Raw genomic sequence first — 19,432 nt, 5'->3', positions numbered from 1 at the left:
TTCAACAGTGGGGTTGCTTCTCAGCCAAGGGAGTGGGCTCACTCACATTTTTGCCTAAGAACACAGCCATGAATAAAGAATGGTACCAACACATTCTCTGAGAGCAACTTCTCCCAACCATCCTGGAACAGTTTGGTGACGAACAATGCCTTTTCCAGCATGATGGAGCACCTTGCCATAACGCAAAATTGATAACTAAGTGGCTCAGGGAACAAAACATTGGGATATTTTGTGTCCATGGCCAGGAAACGACCCAGACCTTCATCCCATTGAGAACATGTGGTCAAGCCTTAAGAATCCTTAAAAACCCACAAAGTCTGTCAAACTCCAAGCATTGATTAATGCAAAAATGGGCTGCCATCAGTCAGGATGTAGCCCAGAAGTTAATTGACAGCATGCCAGGGTGGATTGCAGCGTTCTTGAAAAAGAAGTCAATCCTGCAAATATTGACTCTTTGCATCAACTTCTTGTAATTGTCAATAAAAGCATTTGAGGCTTATTATACTTCAGTATTCCATAGTGACAATGAAGCAGCAAACTTTGTGGAAATTAATATTTGTGTCATCCTCCAAACATTTGGCCAGGACTCTATATACAGTCCAAATGTCCAAATGCATGCATTTGGGAACTCAATGACACAATGTTTTAATTTTTATGGCTGCCATCTCTTCATTGTAGGAAGTGAACAAATTGTGTAATCATACAGTACAACCATTAAAGCCACTGGGAAGTGTTATACTATTCGTTTGCTAAACTGACATTTTGAAAGAAGGGCATGAGTGTGGAAGCTTCTTGATAAACTTTGCATTTAGCTTTGCAAATTGCATCAATGTACAAATTCAACATGTCTTCCATGTTGTACAGGACAGAATACTTTTTCTATGAACTGATTTTGGAGTTCACACTGGCATCTAACAGCCACCTGTAGTGGTTTACAGAAGCTGTGTTTGAATGAAATATAATGACTCCCACCCCCATTTCTATCCACCATGACAAGAGTACGAAAGTGTCAATGGTAATAAAACTTCTGTGGTTAATACTTGCATACATTTGAAAGGGTTTAAATGTATCAAAATTCACATCAGCCAATTCAAATCATTGTCATAGTTACACGTGATAAAATGCTAATAAACTCGGTTGTTCGAGCCCTGAATGCTGATTGTCTGACAGCTGTGGTATATCATCCCGTATACCACGGGTATGACTAGACATTTATTTTTACTGCTCTAATTATGTTGGTAACCAGTTTATAATAGCAATATGGCACCTCGGGGGTTTGTGGTATATGGCCAAGGCACTCCGTGATGCGTCGTGCGTAAGCAGCCCTTGGCCATGGTATTTTGGCCATATACCACACCCACTTATTGCTTAAATGTAAGCTGTCCCCATGAGATAAAACAATTCCATATAGCTTAGGGTTCCAGGTTAAGGAGGTTATACCTAGGATCATTTAGGTTTTAGCTTTTTATTTTAAGACCCCTTCAAGTATCAACAAAATAAATTGAGAAAATATTTTGGACTTAATGCTATTAGCCAATAGAAAGTCATTGAATTACAGATTCAATACATGGAACAACGTAGTCCCCCAAAAAAAAAATCGAAAGACGTTTGTTTTGAAATGTCAATCTGAGAGATGTAACACAGTTCGGGAAACATTTTAGCCACTTATTTTTGGCACTAAACAGTGACCATATATAGTCGTTATAGGGCCTGTGAGAGTCTCACCTTTCCACAGAGGGGTATGTAGCCGAAACTGTCCGGAAACCACAAAATACAGAGCACCACTGTGTTCGTGAGAGTGTCATCTTTCCATAGAGCGTTCATAATAGGATATAGGCCGAAGCCTTTGGACGCTACAGACGATTTTTGTGAGAAGACTGATTACCGGGACATCTCATGATTTGACAAACACTGCTCTAGCTCTGTCACCTTTCACCGCAGATGCAGAAGTGCAACATTGACAGATGCGGTGCATTGAGACGCATTCAATGCAACTCATAACTCAAACTGACTGGTTATGGGGATTTTTTGATTGTGGTAATATTTCCGTGGGGTTGCAGACAGCGACCTTTTGGGTTGCCTTTTAAAGGTGCATGCTGTCAAAGCCTGATCAGATTTAATCCTGGCCTTAGTGTTCTATATTGAAGAGCCACTAAACAGAGCACTCTCTTATTCAATACAGTAAATTTAAAAAGTTGACCTTTTAAGACACCAAGTTAATTTTCAGTGACAAGCTTGTGTGTGTTTATAAAGTAGCCTAACAATTACCTACCATATTTGATCATGAATTACATTGGTTGTCAATTCAATAAAGTGTATATGTGAAAGTTACAATTCTATGATTAATTTCTGTTATTGATCGTATAATAGGCAAGTTCTGTTTTGCATTTCTTAAGATTTTAATGAAATGTAACACTTGCACATATTGTTCTTCTTTGGGAAGTGTAGATAAAAGAAAGCAATTAAGACAACATTTTGTTAGGGCGTTACATTAAAACAGAATAAATGGTAATAACATAACGGAAACATAAGTCTACTGTATTTACTACTTTGGATAACAATGTTTGTTTTTAACACATCTTTGGAAAGGAAACTAACTAAACATTCAACCCTGATTTCATTTAATTTGATTGTTTCAAGGTTAAAAAAAGTACACAAACTGAAGCTTGTTTTGTCATAGGGCTATAATTCTACAAATGCAGGAACCGTAAGCTACCATTATGGACTCGTCTTCCCATCGGTGTCATATTCTTCAATTCGATGGCAGGAGCCGAACCCACAAATGGAGCTGAAAACGGACCAAGATAAAAATGAACCATCCAGCAGCTTTGGATAACTACCTCTTCACACACTCAAGCTGTGGTTATGCAGGTAGCTATATCTTGTTTCCAGTAACTACCGTTTCACATTTCTTCAGAAAACCAAATATACATTAACCACATTTTCCGACCACTATTGAGTCTAGGCTCAACATCTGTGTTGGTACATGCACATTGAAGCAAACAAGTTGAAAACAGAGAATAGGAGATCTTACAATTTTATTGTTTCACTTCTGATGAGATTCAATCAAATAACATTCACAAATATGAATAGATGATCTTATAGTAAAGAAATGCTATGTTATATATATATATTTTTTTTTTTGGGGGGGGGGGGATTAGGTAGCCTTTATTCATACAAAGCAGAAAGGAACTGTAAAAAAGTTATTTACAATAATTTGCAGAACCATTGTTGTGACTTTTCATTCGCAAAGGCAGCATTTTTTAAATCCATCCTCATCTGAAAGGATATTATTATTTTGAGCAACTTGGTTAATTTGAGCAGGCTGTGTTACTCTTCATAAAAGCTGCATAAAAAAACATTGTATTAAATGTAAAAAAAAGCACCAATAAATGACTGTGCGCATAGCCCAATTTTTATGCTCAATAAGCACTCAGCATTTAGATATTTAAAGCAACAATTGATTATCCTACTCATTAATTAAGATGTGAAATAATATGTTAGAAAAACAAATTTCTTGAGAAAAATTACACTTCAATACAAGACAAGTTACAACATATTATATTGGATAATGATTTAGAACTCATGGGCCTACATATTTAGGTAAATATTTTGTATAAATTAAATTCAAGTTGTGAGTATAATTTAGGCCTACCTCTGACATATTGCAGGGCAACTTTACCAAATCTAAATAAAAATCATAATTTATTTACATTCAAGATTTGCTCTGCTTATTTTCCAGAAAACCTTTATTCGTGTGTCTGCAGTGGGTAGCTCCCACATAAGGAGGGTAACATTACTCCATATACAAAATTAAATGTGCTGCAATTGTCATATTTGGCAGTTGGAGCTATTAGAAGACATGGAAAACTATGGCTCACAATATTGTAGCATCTAAAAAATAAAGCAGGAAAAATAAAAGCAATACAAATGGAATGTTACACCTCAATGGGATGTAAAGTCCATGTTGTTTACCGCCCAGTATAATTCTATCCATACATGGGGGATGGTCTCCTTTCAATGAATGTGTCTACAGGTGCTGGGTCCTCTTCCCAAGCTCCTGTGGTGCAGCAGGATAGAGAGCCCACAGCAGTACACCATGCTCTTCACTATCATCACTGTGTAAACCAGAGAGGCCAGGTTCAGACTAAATGTTGACTGGAAGGATTCTGTGGAAGAGAAAAGAGTAAGGCCGGGATTCAATCTGATTGTTGGTTACAGGCATTGCGGTTTTTAAAGACATTCTCCTTTTAAGCCGACATATGCAACATTTTCTGTGGATGGCATTTCGGCAAACAGGAAATATGCCTTTAAAATACCCTTAGCCTATTCACCACGATCAGATTAGCTACCCAATCGCATTTTGTTGGCACCGCTTCATTTAGTGAGTTTTAGCAATATTAATATTTTGCGAGTACAACAGGCAAAAATGTTCCATGCGGCTCGCACTGCTTTATCACAATACCTGGTACTCTGGTCCTGGATCTTGGAGCCACTATTCATGCAGGTCCAGGAGTCGTTTCAGCATTGGCATGTATTCATAGATGCCAAGGGAAGCCATGCTTTCCCCCAAAAATGTCCAATAAAAATATATCTTTCGTCTGTTTCATAATGTTCAATTCGCAACTGACAATGTATTTCAAAGGAGTGAGTGGGGGGGGGGGGGGGCTTGGCTTTATAGCACGGATGAGGGTAGGCTACTAAACACTCCAGGATCCGGATCATAAGAGGATACAGCGCATTCGGAAAGTATTCAGACTCCTTGACTTTTCATATTTTGATACGTTACAGCCTTTTTCCCCTCCATCTACACACAACACCCCATAATGACAAAGCAAAAACAGGTTGCGATTAAAAATGTAACTGAAATATTACATTTGCATAAGTATTCAGACCCTTTACTCAGTACTTTGTTGAAGCACCTTTGACAGCGATTACAGCATTGAGTCTACTTGGATATGACGCTACAAGCTTCGCACACCTGTATTTGGGGAGTTTCTCCCATTCTTCTCTGCAGATCCTCTTAAGCTCTGTCAGGTTGGATGGGGAGCGTTGCTGCTCAGCTAAATCTTGGTTTCATCAGACCAGAGAATCTTGTATCTCATGTTCTGAGTCCTTTAGGTTCCTTTTGGCAAACTCCAAGCAGGCTGTCATGTGTCTGACTGAGGAGGAACTGTGGAGCTCTGTCAGAGTGACCATTAGGTTTAGAGGTCGACCGATTCCGTTCCATATTTTATCTAACGGGTGGCATCCATAAGTCTAAATATTCCTGTTACATTGCACAACCTTCAATGTTATGTCATAATTACGTAAAAGTCTGGCAAATTAGTTTGCAACGAGCCAGGCGGCACAAACTGTTGAATATACCCTGACTCTGCGTGCAATGAACGCAAGAGAAGTGACTGCTAACCTGGATTTCCTCTAGCTAAATATGCAGGTTTAAAAATATATACTTCTGTGTATTGATTTTAAGAAAGGCATTGATGTTTATGGTTAGGTATTGATGTTTATGGTTAGGTACAGTCGTGTAACGACTGTGCTTCTTTTGCAAATGCGCTTTTGTTAAATAAATAAAATCTGCCAAATCAGGGTCCAAAAATACAGATTTCCGATTGTTATGAAAACTTGAAATCGGCTAACCAATTAGGTTCTTGGTCACCTCATTGACCAAGGCCCTTTTCCCCCAATTGCTCAATTTGGCCGGGAGGCCAACTTTAGGAAGAGTCTTGGTGTTTCCAAACTTCTTCTATTTAAGAATAATGGAGGCCACTGTGTTCTTGGGGACCTTTAAGGTTGCAGAAATGTTTTGGTAACCTTCCCCAGATCTGTGCCTCAACACAATCCTGTTTCGGAGCTCTACGGACAATTCCATCGACCTCATGGCTTGTTTTTTGCTCTGATATGCACTCAACTGTGGGACCATATATAGAGAGACGTGTGTGCCTTTCCAAATCATGGCCAATCAATTGAATTTACCACTTGGACTCCAAGTTGTAAAAACATCTCAAGGATGATCAATGGAAACAGGATGCACCTGAGCTCAATTTCGAGTCTCATAGCAAATGGTCTGAATACTTACGTAAATACATTGTAAAAAATAAATAAATGTAAACCTGTTTTTGCGTTTTCATTGTGTTAATCCGAGAGAACATTTTAATTTAATATATTTTGGAAAAAGTCAAGTGGTCTGAATACTTCCCGAATGCACTGTATGTGAAAGCACCCTTTAAAGGTCATTTTCAATTCAGCAGACATAAGCCATGAATGCCTTTTCCATCCAAAAGGTGCAATTGTGACAAAGCGCAATCAAATTTAATACCTGTCTAAATTGGTCAATTTATCCAACCACTTACACCCCCCCCCCCCCCATATTGTTGAATTGACCCATTGAACCATGCATGAAATGCACATAAATTTTACCGTCGGCAAGATGTAGAGTCTGTGACTGCTGCGTGTCATTTCTGAACAGACAGGTTGGTGCAGCCACGGTGGTTCGCGGAGCTTCAGTTGGTTTATCTGAGAATGAAATGGAAAAAGATCAGAATAAGATTTTTTCCCGAGCATTCTGTAGGCTACTGTCGAGGATAATTGTTGAGAAAAAAAGGCTATTTTGTTTCAAAACTTGAGACTAACTACCCAACATTCCAATACAATTACCAAGTATGAGTCCAATTTTTGTATACTTTCTTTTTTTCTTTGAAAAGGTAATAGGCCTGTCAATTTGACAAGGTTGAATACACAATAACCTACTCATAATTATATTACATACATATTAAATGAATAATGACGTATATAAAACAGTTTTACATTAGTATGTAGGCCTATTTCAATGACTGGCTTTACCTTTTAGCATGTAAACATCTTGAGGGCCCCCTTCATGCTCCACAGAACAGATGTATTTGTTCCTGTCCATCTTCTCTTTATCAATGATGATCATACTGGTCGTCCGCCCTTCCTCCCTCTGCTCCAGCTGTTCCCCCTCTGCTTTAGGCACCTCAACTGCTCTGCCGTTTTTATCCTCCAGCTTCCATGAGATCTTGACCAAGTCTGGAAACATGTCTCCAGCCAGACATAGTAGGATGTTCACCTTCGACTCAGGGTTGGACTCTGAGTAGACCGTCACTTTGGGTTTTTGTAGGGTATTGTCTGGTTTTCAAGAGAAATAATAACATTTACAGACTTGTTTAAAGAGCCATCACACAAGTTCAGACTTCAGGTGTATTCTGTTGTCAAAAGGAATCGTGATGTCCCACACCATTTGTTTTATATCCAGCTTTACTGTCTATAGTCAAGTTAACAATTACTTGCATAAATAAACCAACTGATTTTTCTTAGCTATCGTTTAGGGAATATATTATTTCAATAAAGTCAATTATACCATTCAAAATGATTTAAATCAGATTCTTAGCTCAGTAAACAGTTTGACATTCTTCCCTATATCATATTACTTTACATGGTCACACATTTAACTGAGGGTGTATATCAAATATTAAGGACATGCAATATACTGCAAATTGTGCATATGGCTTCCTTGAAAATCTGAATAATCAATTATACAGGCTAATAACAAACGTTCAAATTCATAGCTTTTTTTTCTAATATGGGTTGATCATAAATAGTGTGTGCATATTTGGGTAGCAATACTGCAGGATGTTTGGTCAATTATGTTGGACTGATTAATTATTAATGACTACTGCTTAGTTGATTCTGCCCGAAAATCAGAGGAATGGATCTCTTACCTGTCACAGAAAGTCTCGTACCTGAGCCAAATAAAAGTATATACACAGTGAAAATTCCCTTGACAAAAAGTAGTCTTCACTTCGTCTTGGCAGAGCTTGTTAGCTATACAAATGTTCCACGGCCTCATGCACCCCAAATATCTGAGGGGGCTCACTCAAAACATGCTTAATTTTACAGTATGTAAAAAAAAAATGTATATTTTTACGCATATCTAAGTATACCTCTTGAGCTTTAAAAAAATCTGGAGGGGGCACGCACACAGAATGAGTTGGAACATGAAGCCTACTGACAACGTTTTTCCATTGGTAGCACTGCTCTTAAGAGCACAAACGTTAAGAGCACAACATAAACATTAGGAGCACCAGAAATTAGGTTTTTAATCAATTGAGGTGTAGCCTGTATTAGCTACTTCTGAAGCACACGTGCCATTGAAACTAATATAACTGCAAAGACATGTTTATTATAAAAAGCAAAAATGTTGATACAAATACCTGTTATTGAATTAAAAGGTTATTTGTAGAATCTTAGGTTTCTACATTGTATAAACACACTGCCCAAACCAGCTTAGGCTTACTGCTGTGCTATGTCACATGCTACAGCAAATCTCCAACAATTAAACAAGTATGTTAATTTGTGATGATAATGAAAATGTATGATGTAAATTATCACTGACTTGAGAGGAAACAAGAGAGTTCTGACTTACATTTCATTGCAATAGGTTGGCCCTATAAAGGCACAAGGAGAGACCCAGATGCAGACACGGGAGGCAGATATCTTTGATATTTACTAAACAATCCAAAAGGATTGTAGGCAAGAGAATGGTCGAGGACAGGCAAAAGGTTCAAACCAGAGTCCAGGAGGTACAGAGCAGCAGGCAGGCAGCACGGTCAGGCAGGCGGGTACAGAGTCCAGAAAACAGGCAAGGGTCAAAACCGGGAGGACTAGCAAAAAGAGAATAGAAGCAGGAGTACAGGAAAACACTCTGGTTGACATGAAAAACATACAAGACAAACTGGCACAGAGAGACAGGAAACACATGGATAAATACACTGGGGAAAATAAGCGACACCGGGAGGTGCTGGAGACAATCACAAGGTGAATCAGATCACAGTGTGACAGTCCCTTTAACTCCTCCTTGCAGATACACGTTCCCCTCCTAGTCTTTCCTATGTTGGGCTCTGATGAAGGTTGACTGGGCGAAAGCTCAGCTACTATTAAAATACATTTGCATCTGATTGGAAGTGTGCAGAAACTTTTTCCCGCTTTTTCAGCTTTGCATTTTGCCTCCAGCACCTTCACTAATCTTACAGGCTCCATGATTTCTATCAAAAAAAGCCAATGCTCACCTTCAGCCCTGTCATCACGCAAATGCTTACAATATGGTGTTAAATGGGGAGTCATTGCAAATACTGTTAATATTATTAATCATCACCCCCATTTTACATTGTTTAATAATCACAGTCTCCTCTTGGGTGACCAGTAAATATCTTTTCCAGCTTGGAGTGAGAGGGGAATTCATACTCTCTCTGATATTGTGGACAGTTGTAGCCTACGTGCTTTCCAAGACTTGATCAAGCAAAATGATCTGCCTGGTTCTTCATTTTGCTTTCATTAGCAGCTTTGTTCTGCTCTACGTGATTATGGAGTACCCTGAGATTCAGATATAGTATCCAATTCTATCCACAAAATAATGACAGCAAGGGTAAGGCCATATTCTCAAAGTGTTACATTCTAAATCGAACCACCATATCACCAACTACCAATCTATTCATAATGGAACAAAGATACACCAGCGATATATGTTATTGTGCCTCTGGAAAGTACTCAGACACCTTGACATTTTCCACATTTTGTTACGTTACAGCCTTACTCTTAAATGGATTGTATTAAAAAAAAATCCTCAGCATTTTACACCCAATACCCCATAATGACAATTGCAGTCAGCATGTCAATTGCACACTCTCTCAAAACTTGATACATCTGTGGCATTATGTGGTGTGACAAAACTGTATATATTAGAGGCCTTTTATTGTCCCCAGCATAAGGTGCACCTGTATCATGATCATGCTGTTTAATCAGCTTATTGACATGCTACACCTGTCAGGTGGATGGATTATCTTGGCCAAGGAGAAATGCTCACTAACAGGGATGTAAACAAATTTGTGCACTAAATTTGAAATAAATTTGCTCAGAGACCCAAGCCATCATCTGCCACTGATGTATGATTTGTGCCACAAATGCACTGGCTGGCCAGGCTACCTAGACGTTTTCATTCCAAAGTAGTTACATTTTTAACATAGTGATGACCTACACTTTGCAAATAACTTTTGAATTACAAGTGCATAATGATGCACCCTGCAACAAGCAAGCTCAGCCATATTTGTTCTATTCTCCAATTACTGTACAAGGTTGCTGTGGTTCGGCAGTTCACACAGTGCCCTTTTGGAAAATACCCCAAAGTGGGGGAATTTTCTGTACACCAGCATGAGGGAGCTGACACACCTTGCAGTTATGGAGCACAACAAGATTGTGGACAGAAACCAGCTAGGGATAATAAAGTTATAAAATCATGACTACAACAGTAATTTTCTTCTCTTTGGATTCTCAAAACACAATACAAAGACATGTCTACAAAATTCCCCTGCAAAGGGTTACTATTGATACACCAAGATGGCGCCGAAGTAGAAGGCAGACGTGCCCCCAGCCGATTGAGTTTGTTTATTTGTAACTTATTTTTTAACTTATATTGTACATAAAGTTGCCTCTACCGTCTCTTATGACCGAAAATGACTTCTAGACATCAGCACTGCAATTTCTCAACATTGACTAGCAGAATATTTATTTTCCTTTCGCGACTCTGACGAGCCCGACACAATGGATATACTGCTTCCTCGGAAACAGGCCCCGATCCCCATGATCTGCATGAAAAGGAGGCAGAGAATAGGGGCCGAAGAGCGGGCTGCCTTCTGAGAATTCGTAGGCGATCTAATAAACCCCACTTCCCTCCATTCTGCTAGCAAACGTGCAATACTTGGAGAATAAAATTGACAACTTATGCGGAAGATTAAACTATCAACGGGACATTAAAAACTGTAACATCTTATGCTTCACAGAGTCGTGGCTGAACGACGACAATATCAACATACAGCTGGCTGGTTATATGATGTACCGGCAGGATAGATAAATAACAGCTGGTAAACGATATCTAAGGAAGTCTCGAGCTATTGCTCCCCTGAGGTATACTGTATCATGATAAGCTGTAGACCACACTACCTACCGAGAGAGTTTTCATCTGTATTCTTCGTAGATGTTTACATACCACCACAGTCAGAGGCTGGGACTAAGATAGCATTGTATGAGCTATATTCCGCCATAAGCAAACAAGAAAACACTCACCCAGAGGCCGTGCTCCTAGTAGCCGGGGACTTTTAATGCAGGGAAACCTAAATCCGTTTGACCAAATTTCTATCAGCATGTTATATGTGCAACCAGAGGAAAGATAATTCTGGACCACCTGTAGTCAACACACAGACGCATACAAAGCTCTCCCTCACCCTCCATTTGGCAAATATGACCATAATTATATCCTCCTGACTCCTGCATAGAAGCTAAAATTAAAGCAGGAAGCACCAGTGACTCGATCAATGACAATGTGATCAGAAGATGCAGATGCTAAGCGAAAGGACTGTTTTGCTAGCACAGACGGTAATATGTTCCGGTATTCCTCCAATGGTGTCAGTACACCACATCAGTCATTGGCTTCATCAATAAGTGCATCGATGAAATTGTCCCCACAGTGACCGTACGTAATTAGCTCAACCAGAAGCCATGGATTACAGGCAGCACTGGGCTAAAGGCTAGAGCTGCCTCTTTCAAAGAGCGAGAAACCATCAAACAGGCAAAGCCTCAATACAGGACTATGATCGATTCGTACTACACCGGCTCTGATGCTCGTCAGATTTGGCAGGGCTTGTAAACCATTACAGACTACAAAGAGAGGCCCAGCCGAGAGCTGCCCCCCTTCCAGACGAGCTAAACTACTTCTATGCATCCTTTGATGCAAATAACACTGAAACATGCATAAGAGCACCAGCTGTTCTGGAAGACTGAGATCACTCTCTCCGCAGCCGATGTGAGTAACACCTTTAAACAGGTCAACATTCACAAGGCCACAGGGCCGGAGAGATTACCAGGACGTGTACTACGAGTATGCGATGACCAACTGGCAAGTGTCTTCACTGACATTTTCAACCTCTCCCTGTCCGAGTCTATAATACCAACATGTTTAAAGCAGACCACCATAGTGACTGTGCCCAAGAACACTAAGGTAACTTGTTTAAATTACTACCGACCCGTAGCACTCACATCTGTAGCCATGAAGTGCTTTGAGGCTGGTCATGGCTCACATCAACACCATCATCCCAGAAACCCTAGACCCACTTCAATTTGCATATCGCCCTAACAAATCTACAGATGATGCAATCTCTCTATTGCACTCCGCACTGCCCTTTGCCACCTGGACAAAAGGAACACCAATGTGAGAATGCTATTCATTCACTACAGCTCAATATTCAACACCATAGTGCCCTCAAAGCTTATCAATAAGCTAAGTACCCTGGAACTAAACACCTCCCTCTGCAACTGGATCCTGACAGGCCACCCCTAGGTGGTAAGGGTACGTAACAACACATCCACCACACTTATCCTGAACATAGGGGCCCCTCAGGGGTGAGTGCTCAGCCCCCTCCTGTTCTCCCTGTTCACTCATGACTGCAAGGCCAGGCACAACTCCAACACCATCATTAAGTTTGCCTATGGAACAACAGTGGTAGGCCTCATCACTGACAACGACGAGGCAGCCTATGGGGAGGAGGTCAGCGACTTGGCCGTGTGGTGCCAGGACAACAACCTCTCCCTCAACATGATCAATACAAAGGAGAAGATTGTGGACTACAGGAAAAAGAGGACCAAAAGAGGACCAAGCAGACCAAGTTCCCTGGTGTCCACTACACCATCAAACTAACATGGTCCAAGCACACCAAGACAGTTGTGAAGAGGGTATGACAAAACCTATTTCCCCTCAGGGGACTGAAAAGATTTGGCATGGGTCCTCAGATCCTCAGAAGGTTTTACCGCTGCACCATTGAGAACATCCTGACCGGTTGCATCACATTGCCTGGTATGTCAACTACTCGGTCTCTGACCGCAAGGCACTACAAACGATACTGCGTACGGCCCTGTACATCACTGTGGCCAAGCCTCCTGCCATCCAGGACCTCTATACCAGGTGGTGTCAGAGGAAGGCCCTAAAATGTTTCAAAGACTCCAGCACCCTAGTCATAGACGGAGTGCCAAGTCTAGGTCCCCCCCCCCTCTTTTATACCGCTGCTTCTCTCTGTTGTTATCATCTATGCATTGTCACTTTAATAACTCCACCTACATATACATATTACCTCAACTAACCGTTGCTCCCTCACATTAACTCTGTACTGGTACCCCTCTGTACATAGTCTTGCTATTGTTATTATACTGCTGCTCAATGCAGATAAAAAACTTTTATTTTTTTAACTGCATTGTTTTTTAGGGGCTCGTAAGTAAGCATTTCACTGTGTTTTATTCCTGACTAATAACATTTGATTTGAAGAAGCTGATTAAACAGGATGATCATTACACAGTTGCACCTTGTGCTTGGGACAATAAAAAGCCACTCTAAAATGTGCAGTTTTGTCACACAACACAATGCCACAAGTTTTGAGGCAGTCTGCATTTGGCATGCTGACTGAAGGAATGTCCACCAGAGCTGTTGCCAGAGAATTGAATGTTCATTTATTTACCATAAGCCAAATCTAACATTCTTTTAGAAAATTTGACAGTATGTCAACCGGTCCCACAACTGCAGACATTGTCATTTTTTACATTTTTGTCATTTTTGTCATTTAGCAGGCACTCTTATCCAGAGTGACTCACAGAGGGGTTGTGCATACATTTCTGTACTTATCCTCTGTGGGACTCATACTTACAACCCTGGCATTGCAAGCAACATGCTCTAACCAACGTAGCCACACGAACTACGTGTAACCACACCAGCCCAGAACTTCCACATCCGGCTTTTTCACCTGCAGGATCATCTGAGACCAGCCACCCGGACAGCTGATGAAACTGTGGGTTTTCACAAGAGAATCATTTCTGCAAAAACAGTCAGAAACTCAGGGAATCTCATCTGCGTGATCGTCGTCCTCACCAGGGTCATGACCTGACTGCAGGTCAGTGTCGAAACTGACTTCAGTGGGCAAATACTGACATTCTATGGGCACTCATCTTCATCTTCATCTTCACGGACGAATCCCAGTTTCAACTGTACCAGGCAGATGGAAGACAGAGTGTATGGTGTTCTGTGGGCGAGCTGTTTGCTGATGTCAACGTTGTGAACAGAGTGCCCCACAGTGGCGCTGAGGTTATGTTAAATAATTGCATTTATCGATGGCAATTTGAATGCACAGAGATACCGTGACGAGATCCTGATGCCCATTGTCGTGCCATTCATCCGCCACCATCACCTCATGTTTTTTTTTTCAATATAACCTTTTTTTAACTAGGCAAGTCAGTTAAAAACACATTCTTATTTACAATAACAGCCCTCCGGGAAACACCGAAAGACAGAGTTTTACCTTGTCAGCTCACGGATACGATCCAGCAAACTTTCGGCTACTGGCCCAATGCACTAACCACCCCATGTTTCAGCAATGATCTGTACCCAATTCCTGGAAGCTGAAAATGTCCCAGTTATTCCATGGCCCGCATACTCACCAGACATGTCACCCATTGAGCATGTGTGGGATGCTCTGGAAGGACCTGTACAACCGCGTGTTCCAGTTCCTCCAATATCCAGGAACTTAACACAGCCATTCAAGAGGAGTAGGACAACATTCCACAGCCACAATTAACAGCCTGATTAACTCTATGCGAAGGAGATGTGTCACACTGCATGAGGCAAATGGTGGTCATATCAGATACTGACTGGTTTACTGATCCACGCACCTCCAGTTTTTTAAAAGGTATCTGTGAGCAACAGATGTATACAGTGAATTCAGACCCCTTGACTTTTTCAGATTTTGTTTTGTTACATTCTTATTCTATGATTAAATAAATATTTTTTTCCGTCATCAATCTACACACAATACCCCATAATGACAAAGCAAAAACAAGTTTAGAGATTTTTAAAATTGTTTAAAAAAATATCACTGTTACCTAAGTATTCTGAACCTTTAGTCATTACTTTGTTGAAGCACTTTTGGCATCGATTACAGCCTAGCGTCCTCTTGGGTATGATTCTACAAGCTTGGCACACCTGTATTTGGGGAGTTACTTCTTTGCAGATGTTTGATCGGGTTCAAGTCCGGGCTCTTGCTGGGCCACTCAAGGACATTGACTTGATGGCTCCAAACTTCTTCCATTTAAGAATTGAATGAACCTTTATTTAAACAGGGAGTCACACTGAGGTAAAACTATTTTACATGAGAGCCCTGTATACATTTACACATAAACCACAACAGCCATACAAAACACTATAATAAAACACATAATAAACAACATTAAATATATTTAAGAAAAGCAATCGCATTCTGTAACGTAAAAGTCTGCAATCAATAATTTGATTTGCCTGGAAGGCACCAGAATATCTCGTTGCAAGGAATTCTGCATTTTGTTCCACACAAGGAGCAGAAAAACTAAAAGCAGATTTTCCCAATTCTGTGGAGACTGCATTTTAAATCATTGTACATCATTAAAAGGTTGTGCAACTCTCTTCCTACAGACAGAGAGGTCCATCCCACATGTTTGTAAAGAATACAATGAGGAGATCTAAGACCGTCCCCAGTAATAAAATGTATTGCTGAATGAGAAACTGAATCCAATGGTTTCAAAACAGAGGCTTCCGCATGCATATAATTTTTTTATTTATTTTTATTTTTATTTCACCTTTATTTAACCAGGTAGGCTAGTTGAGAACAAGTTCTCATTTGCAACTGCGGCCTGGCCAAGATAAAGCATAGCAGTGTGAACAGACAACACAGAGTTACACATGGAGTAAACAATTAACAAGTCAATAACACAGTAGAAAAAAGGGGAGTCTATATACATTGTGTGCAAAAGGCATGAGGAGGTAGGCGAATAATTACAATTTTGCAGATTAACACTGGAGTGATAAATGATCAGATGGTCATGTACAGGTAGAGATATTGGTGTGCAAAAGAGCAGAAAAGTAAATAAATAAAAACAGTATGGGGATGAGGTAGGTAAAAATGGGTGGGCTATTTACCGATAGACTATGTACACCTGCAGCGATCGGTTAGCTGCTCAGATAGCAGATGTTTGAAGTTGGTGAGGGAGATAAAAGTCTCCAACTTCAGCGATTTTTGCAATTCGTTCCAGTCACAGGTAGCAGAGAACTGGAACGAAAGGCGGCCAAATGAGGTGTTGGCTTTAGGGATGATCAGTGAGATACACCTGCTGGAGCGCGTGCTACGGATGGGTGTTGCCATCGTGACCAGTGAACTGAGATAAGGCGGAGCTTTACCTAGCATGGACTTGTAGATGACCTGGAGCCAGTGGGTCTGGCGACGAATATGTAGCGAGGGCCAGCTGACTAGAGCATACAGGTCGCAGTGGTGGGTGGTATAAGGTGCTTTAGTGACAAAACGGATGGCACTGTGATAAACTGCATCCAGTTTGCTGAGTAGAGTGTTGGAAGCAATTTTGTAGATGACATCGCCGAAGTCGAGGATCGGTAGGATAGTCAGTTTTACTAGGGTAAGTTTGGCGGCGTGAGTGAAGGAGGCTTTGTTGCGGAATAGAAAGCCGACTCTAGATTTGATTTTCGATTGGAGATGTTTGTTCTTAGTTCTGCATTTTTGGAACGGAGCATGCTTATCTAAAATGGTGAGGAAGTTACTTTTAAAGAATGACCAGGCATTCTCAACTGACGGGATGAGGTCAATGTCCTTCCAGGATACCCGGGCCAGGTCGATTAGAAAGGCCTGCTCACAGAAGTGTTTTAGGGAGCGTTTGACAGTGATGAGGGGTGGTCGTTTGACTGCGGCTCCGTAGCGGATACAGGCAATGAGGCAGTGATCGCTGAGATCCTGGTTGAAGACAGCGGAGGTGTATTTGGAGGGCCAGTTGGTCAGGATGACGTCTATGATGGTGCCCTTGTTTACAGATTTAAGGTTGTACCTGGTGGATTCCTTGATGATTTGTGTGAGATTGAGGGCATCTAGCTTAGATTGTAGGACTGCTGGGGTGTTAAGCATATCCCAGTTTAGGTCACCTAACAGAACAAACTCTGAAGCTAGATGGGGGGCGATCAATTCACAAATGGTGTCCAGAGCACAGCTGGGAGCTGAGGGGGGTCGGTAGCAGGCGGCAACAGTGAGAGACTTATTTCTGGAGAGAGTAATTTTCAAAATTAGTAGTTCGAACTGTTTGGGTATGGACCTGGAAAGTATGACATTACTTTGCAGGCTATCTCTGCAGTAGACTGCAACTCCTCCCCCTTTGGCAGTTCTATCTTGACGGAAAATGTTATAGTTGGGTATGGAAATCTCAGAATTTTTGGTGGCCTTCCTGAGCCAGGATTCAGACACGGCAAGGACATCAGGGTTAGCAGAGTGTGCTAAAGCAGTGAGTAAAACAAACTTAGGGAGGAGGCTTCTGATGTTGACATGCATGAAACCAAAGCTTTTTCGATCACAGAAGTCAACAAATGAGGGTGCCTGGGGACATGCAGGGTCTGGGTTTTCCTCCACATCACCCGCGGAACAGAGGAGGAGTAGAATGAGGGTGCGGCTAAAGGCTATCAAAACTGGTCGCCTAGAGCGTTGGGGACAGAGAATAAAAGGAGCAGATTTCTGGGCATGGTAGAATATATTCAGGGCATAATACGCAGACAGGGGTATGGTAATGTAACGATAGAATGATGAAGGCCACTGTGTTCTTGGGGTCATTCAATGCTGCAGACAATTTTTGGTACCCTTCCCCAGATCTGTGCCTCAACACAATCCTGTCTCAGAGCTCAACGGACAATTACTCCTACCTCATGGCTTAGTTTTTTGCTCTGACATGCACTGTCAACTGTGGGATCTTATATAGACAGGGGTGTGCCTTTCCATATCATGTCCAATTAATTGAATTTAGCACAGGTGGACTCCAATCAAGTTGTAGAAACATCTCAAGGATGATCAATGGAAACCTCGATGCACCTGAGCTCAATTTTGAGTCTCATAGCAAACGATCGGAATATTTATGTAAACAAGTTATTCAGACCGTTATACCCATATATACTTAAAAAGCAAAAAAAACTCTGTCCAACCTCTGCACAGAATGTACATATACAGGACACATCAAGAAGATGAAGTTTAGATACTGTTTTCTCATTGGCAAGACATCTTGTTTATTTATTTATAATTCCTTTTATAATTGCAATTCACTTTGGATTTGAAGAAGACACTACACTCTAACCTCTTACTGTGGTATAGAAACCTTTTCATGAATTCAAAGCTTGATTTAAACCACAGAGTTTTTGTACAGGCTGTGTGGATCAGTTCTCACTGTGGGTTGACGAGTCCCAGCAGGCACAGTAGTAGGTGGCAGAATAGGACACTTTAACTGACTGGATCTTCAGCTCACTGGTGTCAGACTCCCTCCCAACAGTGAAATCTGCTCTCTGAGGATGAGTGGAATCACGACTGATAGAATTGTCATCAAAATCAAAGTATAGAATCCAAGTAAAGGGTTCACCCTCTCTCTTCTGGTACCAGTGGACCAGGTTACCCAAACACCGACCAGTAACTTTGCAGCTGAAGGAGACACTCTGTTTCTCTCTCATAGTCTTTGATATCTGGTCCTGTTGTAGCCGCTGTCCTGAAGCAGCCACTGTAAAACAGAAGTGGATCACAAAGAAAATCACAATAAAGTTACTATATTCAAATATATGGATACAGGTTTGATGAACCACTTACCCAGAAAAATAGAGAATATTATTATACCACAGTCCATGTTCAGTGAATATTAAGATTTGGGGAATTGAAAAGCTAGACGTTATAAATAACACTGAACATGAGACTGATTTAACAGATCTTTACTGAACTATGGTTTGGATCATATAGTTGATTATGAAGATGAGAGGTGAAAAACCAGCTGGAGTGTGTCGTCTCAAACAGTTCCTCTGACAATGTCACTTCCGGTGGTGCAAAACACTTTCTTTTTCATTAATTCACAGCTTGATTCTTCCGCAGCTCAAGAATCAAGGTAAAATGTTCTCCCTCCTTCTTCTTGTACCAGTAGACATGCGTTGTACACTGATCATTGTCTTTGCAGCTGAAGGAGACACCCTCTCACTCTGTCCTAATCCATTATATCTGCCACTGAGACTGCAATGACAATTGACTGCAAAACTTTAAAGTAATTACATGTGTCCACAATGTATGCATCAATCATAGACTTAAATTCAGACAGAGACACTATTTTCTGCCAGTCATTTCCAGTTGCTCCACGACTAGGGTGCATTGTAAGAAGAAAATATACAGTACGTCAACAAAGTGAGTAAAGAATGACCACAGAGCTTAGAGACATTTCTATGATGATTCTGAGATCCCTTCTTTTGAATCTGAAGATAATTGTGTTTAGATCGAGCAGA

The 19,432-nt window shown here is 40.9% G+C and overlaps 1 protein-coding gene and 1 gene segment (V, D, J or C); both read right to left on the bottom strand.

Annotated features, from left to right (window-relative positions):
• The window catches only part of LOC115140646 (uncharacterized), a 42,043-nt gene extending 22,611 nt beyond the window's left edge, over window positions 1-19,432 (bottom strand). The window contains exons 1-2 of the mRNA XM_065026988.1: window positions 18,756-19,432; window positions 18,337-18,669 (exon numbers count right to left, since the gene is read on the bottom strand). Of these exons, the coding sequence (XP_064883060.1) occupies window positions 18,337-18,669; window positions 18,756-18,792 (370 nt within the window). The 5' untranslated portion in view covers window positions 18,793-19,432. The remainder of the gene's footprint in view (window positions 1-18,336; window positions 18,670-18,755) is intronic.
• On the bottom strand, window positions 2,376-8,840 carry LOC135574720 (T-cell receptor gamma chain C region C10.5-like). The segment is given in 4 exon segments: window positions 2,376-4,169; window positions 6,421-6,516; window positions 6,844-7,146; window positions 8,444-8,840. Coding segments are annotated over 4 exon segments (558 nt in total).

This window comes from Oncorhynchus nerka, linkage group LG13 (assembly GCF_034236695.1).
Source record: "Oncorhynchus nerka isolate Pitt River linkage group LG13, Oner_Uvic_2.0, whole genome shotgun sequence".
NCBI lineage: Eukaryota > Metazoa > Chordata > Actinopteri > Salmoniformes > Salmonidae > Oncorhynchus > Oncorhynchus nerka.
Note: the sequence above shows the minus strand (reverse complement) of the source record. Positions and strands in the feature narration are given on the sequence as shown.